Source organism: Gasterosteus aculeatus, chromosome 16 (assembly GCF_964276395.1).
Source record: "Gasterosteus aculeatus chromosome 16, fGasAcu3.hap1.1, whole genome shotgun sequence".
Classification (NCBI taxonomy): domain Eukaryota; kingdom Metazoa; phylum Chordata; class Actinopteri; order Perciformes; family Gasterosteidae; genus Gasterosteus; species Gasterosteus aculeatus.
In genome coordinates this window covers 15,444,055-15,450,054 of record NC_135704.1, presented here as the reverse complement: position 1 = coordinate 15,450,054, position 6,000 = coordinate 15,444,055, and the positions used below count along the sequence as shown (strand labels likewise).

General features: G+C 47.7%; 1 protein-coding gene across 8 annotated transcripts in view; it reads right to left on the bottom strand.

Moving 5' to 3' along the window:
* Positions 1 to 535: 535 nt before the first annotated feature.
* myo1b (myosin IB) overlaps positions 536 to 6,000 on the bottom strand; it is a 46,901-nt gene continuing 41,436 nt past the window's right edge. For 5 of the 8 annotated variants that reach the window (XM_040200835.2, XM_078091230.1, XM_078091229.1 and 2 more), the window contains 8 exons: positions 5,343 to 5,429; positions 4,310 to 4,384; positions 4,100 to 4,234; positions 3,745 to 3,851; positions 3,521 to 3,653; positions 3,097 to 3,249; positions 2,721 to 2,851; positions 536 to 2,643 (listed from right to left, as the gene is read on the bottom strand). In XM_040200835.2, the coding sequence (XP_040056769.1) occupies positions 2,511 to 2,643; positions 2,721 to 2,851; positions 3,097 to 3,249; positions 3,521 to 3,653; positions 3,745 to 3,851; positions 4,100 to 4,234; positions 4,310 to 4,384; positions 5,343 to 5,429 (954 nt within the window). In that variant the 3' untranslated portion in view covers positions 536 to 2,510. The remainder of the gene's footprint in view (positions 2,644 to 2,720; positions 2,852 to 3,096; positions 3,250 to 3,520; positions 3,654 to 3,744; positions 3,852 to 4,099; positions 4,235 to 4,309; positions 4,385 to 5,342; positions 5,430 to 6,000) is intronic. The other 3 variants (XM_078091231.1, XM_078091232.1, XM_040200837.2) reach the window with 1 other exon arrangement.

Below are 6,000 nucleotides of genomic sequence, written 5' to 3'. Positions count from 1 at the left end.
ATCTCCATTACGGTTTGAATGTTACAGGTTTTGCAAGATATGCAAAAGGCCGGCTGTTCAATTCCAACTCCCGCTGAGGGTCGAGTGTCCGCTGGGAGGCCGGGACTCCTCCTTCCTTTCCCAGCCTGCAGAGTGGTGGGAACCGGGTACCGAGCAGCCCAAAATGGTATGCTATTTTTACCGCTCTGTGTTCAATCTGAGGGCCGTGCCCTGGAGACCTGTTGCAGGCAGCTCTCCCCGAGCCGCAGAATTTAACCCTAAAGGCAGCTCTCTCCAGATGTGATGGAAAACATCTGGCCAGCTGCTTGGCGACCGGGCCAGGCCTCCATACTAGTAACCCCCCCCTTCCCGTGGATACTGCTGATAAACAGCAGCCAGAGGCCCGGAAAATAATGTGAATTTAAATAATCTGATGGAACTGTACGAGTTTTCATAAAAGGCTCAAAAGCCTTTATGATCTGTGGAGTCATTCAAGGGTAAGTGTGGAGGATGAGAAAGCAGCAAACGAAGCATAAAAAGGATACCAAGAAACGTGTCACGGAATCCCAGAACATTTATTACAGATTTTTATTTAATTTAAAAAAAAAAAAAATGTATTACTTGTAAATGTTACTCCGAGTTCTACCGAAACATTTCCATGTCGTGTCTATCGGTACAGGCTAACATTAGGCACACAAGAATGCAGACATCATTTCGCAGCGGCAGCCATCGTTCAAATACAAAACAGAAGAGAGGAGGGGGAAGAGGGGGGGGGGGGGGGGGGTCACCTCAACGAAACATTCAAACTGTGCAGTGCCAACAAAGAATATACATCCAAACTGGCATTCACCTTGACTGTTCTTGTGTGAGGGAACATGACGGATTTCTCAAGTCCCTTCGTAGCGTGTGACGTTAAACATACACCAAAAAACCCTCCCTAGAAACCGGATCCATCGTGGACTGATTGCAAATCATGACGAGACCAAGTTTGGCTGCGTTACTCCCTCAGACACCAGAGAAACATGTGGCTGACAATCAACGTCACAAATCCCACTGCCGGTACATCCAAATAAAGATTACCGTCAACATACCTGAAGATAAAGCACTCGAGTCGCTTCTGACAACCCAATTTGGCTTGCTTGTAAAAGGGCGTGTACTAAACGTGTACATCAATTTCTTCAGATACAGCACGAATCTATGGTCATGAGCGCTTAATATTTGGTCCTTACCCATAAAAACAAACTTTTAAAAAAAGGTCAGAGCGGGGTCAAGCGCTACAATAACTCAAGCTGCAGTGCCGAAAACCGCTCGTACAAACACAGCAATTAAAAAGAGGAGAGTACAGGAACCCTTTGTCCATGCCAGGGCTTCAGCATACAGGGCCTATGTACAGCGAATGGCGACTGCTAGGGGTTTGCGAGACAAAGCTTTTATTTTATTGCACACAAAAGAAAAGATGAATAAGGGGGGGGGGGGCGGCGCTTTGTACCAGAGAACACTTTGGATCTGCTGAAGTAATAATGACGGGTAGATACCGCTCGTGCTTTTCCTTCCACTAGAACGTCTGTGATAAGTTTGTCAGCGTCTTTAATGAAGTTAAAGCTGGAAAATGGTTACGATTTGTGCAGTCGAAGCCGATCACGTGACATGCAAACAGTTTTTTGGCAAGGGTGTTGTGGAGAGCGGCGTCCATCGCCTGCGTGGTTTGTGATTGGACACCAGTGAGTCGTGGGACCTGTTCAATGGCACATACAGGAGGATACAAAAGTGGTTTTACAATTATCTAGCAAATTACATTTCTCTTCTCCACTGCCCACTGTTCTGTTTCAGAGAAGAAAAAAAAAAAATATATATATATATATATACGAGAGAGAAAATAAAACATCAAATCATTTTCAGCTTCTCTTTTGGTTACACCGAGGTGAAAACAAGTGCAGTAATAAAGTTCTTCAGAGAATCTAAATCAGACAGGCCGAGCCCAAAAGTTCCCAGTTCATCATAAGTTCTAAGACATCAGCTTAAAGTCAGAGACGCTTAAAAAAAAAAAAAAAAATGCATGAGTCAAGGCCAATTGAGGCTGAAGCTCGTCACCGAGACGTTTTCTCTGAAGAATAATTCAACACACAGGCGGAACAATCATTAACGTTGCCACTGCTATACGGAATCTTGTGATTATTATTATTTTTTCTTCATCCATTTTCAACCCTTTTGTTTTACAAAGCACCAGCGGCATCGTTTACCAAACCTTCTGTGGCACGCATCCCCCACACAAGGGTTCTCTCTGCCCAAAAAGTGGCACATGGTTACAGCTGTAATGGTGCTGGAGTAAATCTGACAAGACGACACTGAAGGGAAAGAAAAAAAAGAAAAAAAACACCACGACAACAAGCCAAATGACCGCACACTCATCCGGCGGCTCGGGGCGGGGCGCTGGGGTGCCGGTGTTCGGGACCAGCGAGTCGGAGTGGGGGGGGGTTGTTATTCAGTCGTCACTAAGCCTGGCGGGGGGTGGGGGGGTTGGGGGAGCTGCACTACGCGGTCGTGGGCACCGACACCTCCAGCAGGCGGTTGTTCTTGCGCTTGCAGGAGACACCGTTGCCGTTCCTGGCGGCCCCCTGGATGAACTTCACGCACACTTTGTCGTGATTGAACTGCACCAGAAACCTGCGGCACAGAAACAGCAGCGCGTCGTTAGACCTCGTCCGGGGTGGAGTAACCACATTCTAACACGGCGCTCTTACTCGTCTGAGATGTCGATGTTGAGCCGCTCGCTGTCGGCGGCCGTGGCCCCGGTGAGGTGGAGTTTGGTGATGATCTCGATCAGACGTTCACTGCTGAGTAAGAAGTCTCCTTTGATGGCCGAGGCCGACCCCTGAAAATCAAATGTGCACGGGCGACCCAAAATACTTTAAAAACAACATTAGATCCAATAATTTAAGCACATTTGCGCTCAGGATGCTCACAATGCTGTCCAGTGTAACTTTTGTGTTTCTATCGATATTAGTGCTCATTGTCTGTCTCAGTCTTTAATAAAAAAGGGACAATTGCCAAGATGAGAAGATTGATACGGAATCAAATCTGCCGCAGACAAACGCATCAAAAACAGATATTTCTCACCTCTTTGAGCTTGAGAGCAAAAAAGCCGTCATTTTGCGTGCTGACGGACACACTGGCGAGGTCCGGCAGGGGAACGCTGGCCTTCACCTGGCCCGTCTTCTGGTCGGCCAGCACGACGCCCTTCTTAGTCAGCAGGAAGATTCGAGCCGTGCCCTGCAAACAGGAGCCAGAGAGCCCGTCATTCTCACGGAAAATTGTCCGTTCAGCTGCATTTCTTCAGGCGGAGGCCTCCGCTGGAAACCGGGACAGGGTTAGGCGTAAAAAAAAGAAAGAAAAAAAAAGCAGACGCGTCCCGACACGTCTGCCCTCTGCTGAAACAAAAATGATGATCGCAGTTGTGATGTCAAAACATATCAGATTGTTGAACAGGTGAAATACCCGTCCACTCAGCTGCCGTGTCGCAGCCCGGAGGGCTCTTTCTCACCTTGCCATTGGCCCTGTTGATCTTGTTGACCACGTCGGCCAGCAGGACCTTTGCATCCACGCTGCTGTTGAGCTTCTGGTATTTGGGGTTCTTGGTGATCTCCAGGTAGTCTCCTTTGAAGGGCTGGCTCACGCTGAAACGGACGCATTACCATGAGAGGTCTGACTCTTTGCGTTTACCGTGAAGTGGAGGGCTTGACTCCGTCATCTAGGTGTTTCAGGTACCTGCTCGGATAGAGAGCCTTCTTATCTTTGAAGATCTCACTGGCCTCCAGCTTCTCCTTATAAACGGCCTTCTTCTCCTCTGTGAATTGGCTCCTGTACTTCTTGCACTGAAAACACAAACACCGTTCAAATGAGGGTTGCGGTTTTAAACTAAAATGCTCTGTATTGTCTATCCATTGGTTTCCTTTTTGGAGTTTGTTTTTCCTGCACTAATTTTTTTGATCGGTCAATCCTGCTCGTGAGTTGAATGCTCGACCTCTTCTCACTTCATTCAACTACTCGCCGCCCGTCTACCAGGGGTGCAATGGATCATATTTGACAGTACAATAATTAAGTATCCTTGAGGGGGACGAACCCTCCAGTGATGGAAGATTTTGCGCAACTCGGCGTGGACTCCATCCAGAAAGCGGTAGGGCCTGGCAGGCCAGCTCTTGTCTACGGGCGACATGGGGGGTGAGGTGCTCTTCAGGCCCAGGAAGTATTTTTGCATCTGGAAATACGGACATACATGCATGTTAAATACGTTCTACACATTTGTTTGAGATAATAGTCAAGTCCCACTTACAATCCTCTGAATGGTGAAGTCGTAGATCTTCTTGCCCGCATTTGCCCTGAAGAATTTTCTATAGTCTCTGCGAACCTTCGAAAAGAACAACAAACAAACAGTCAATCACCTCCTGTCACTTTTTAGTTTGAGGCGAAGCAGGACAGGAGCACACTGAAGGTGGGATGGTGGGAGGACACACAAATGGACGTTTGGTTAGTCACAAACAATGAACACCTGGAACAGACAACGTCTGCTCCGTGCTGCTGGGATGAATGAAAATTATGATTAACAACGAATTTTAATTACTGAAAAGTCAATGATGGCCGTGAAAAAAAAAAAAAAGGACCTTCATGCTGACCTTAATTGCACAAATTGAGGGACAGGGACATTGTGCTCAAATCAACAAAATGAAGGGATTAACACAGCAAAGAATGAACACTGACAGCTATTGTGGTAAAAACCAGAGACGCACGCAACAGATAAGCACCACACACTAGGACACGTGCAGACGCTACACCTAAAGCCAAAGAAACCAGTGGAACAAACACTATGGGGTTATGGTCGGGTTAGTCACACAGATGCAGACAGCGGAAAACATTTAGAAAAGAACAGATCAGACAGACCGTCCCATGTCAGTCAGGCGCTGTTGAACCTTTGCCAATTATTTCACTGGATACATGTTGCCTATTGAATTAGGTGGAGTTGAAATCCCAGAAGAACAAATGTGTGTGTGTGCTCTTCGGCTATGGTGAAGTAAATTCTCTGATGCATGATCATTACACCAAATGTTTCCCTGTTTGGATGGAGGGATTAGCAACAGGAGCTGATCCGCCAATCACCATGTTCCCATGTCAACCGCCGGGTATCTTGCAGAGTCTACGACAATGCAATTACGGATAAGATGTGACCACAGCACTAGGAAGAGACTGGCTCCTTGAGGGAGAGGGGGGGGGGGGGGGAAGTAGCAGATGGATGAGGAGGATGAAGAGGGTTAGGGGTGACGAGTAGATGGCCGACTTGGCGACGGCGGCGCCGTGGGACCGCTAGGTACCTTGAGTCCCTGCCAGTAGGCCCAAATCAGAGCGACCGCATTCTTACGCCTGGCCTCTTCCTTCAGTCGCCTCAGCTCCCTGCGAGCCTGTTTGGGGAGGGGAGGGGGGCGGAAAGAGACACAGAGCGAGGAACAAATGAAGAGAGATGAGAGGAAGAAGAAGGAGGAGGAGACACGGTCTTGCTTGTTGTCAGCAAACATCGAACACACGCACACTGCACACCAGAGCGACCACGGGGAGATTTCTACTGCTGCAGACTCCAAAAACAAATATGACACACATTTATCAGAGGAACTTCTGTAACAGAAACAGACGTTGTGCCGTTTAGTGGAGCTGTGACAGCAACAACAGGAAGGACAAAGTCACATGTGGGGCGACAAAGGTCACCTCAAAAAGGATTCAAACCGCTCCCTCTAAAAAGACAAAAAGAAACAAGACAAACGAGAGACAACAGAGTAAAGATGCATTAACTACACGAGGAGGGAAGAAGTCATGCAGAGAGCAGGTGGCGTGCGCGGGTGAGGCATGGACCTGGAGGGAGAAGCTGACATACATACGAGAACGTCAGTCTTATGTTTGAGCTAAATGACTTGATTTATTAGTAGGACTCCTCTTCACGCTGAGAGGGTGAATGGTAAACTGACTTCTATCCTACAT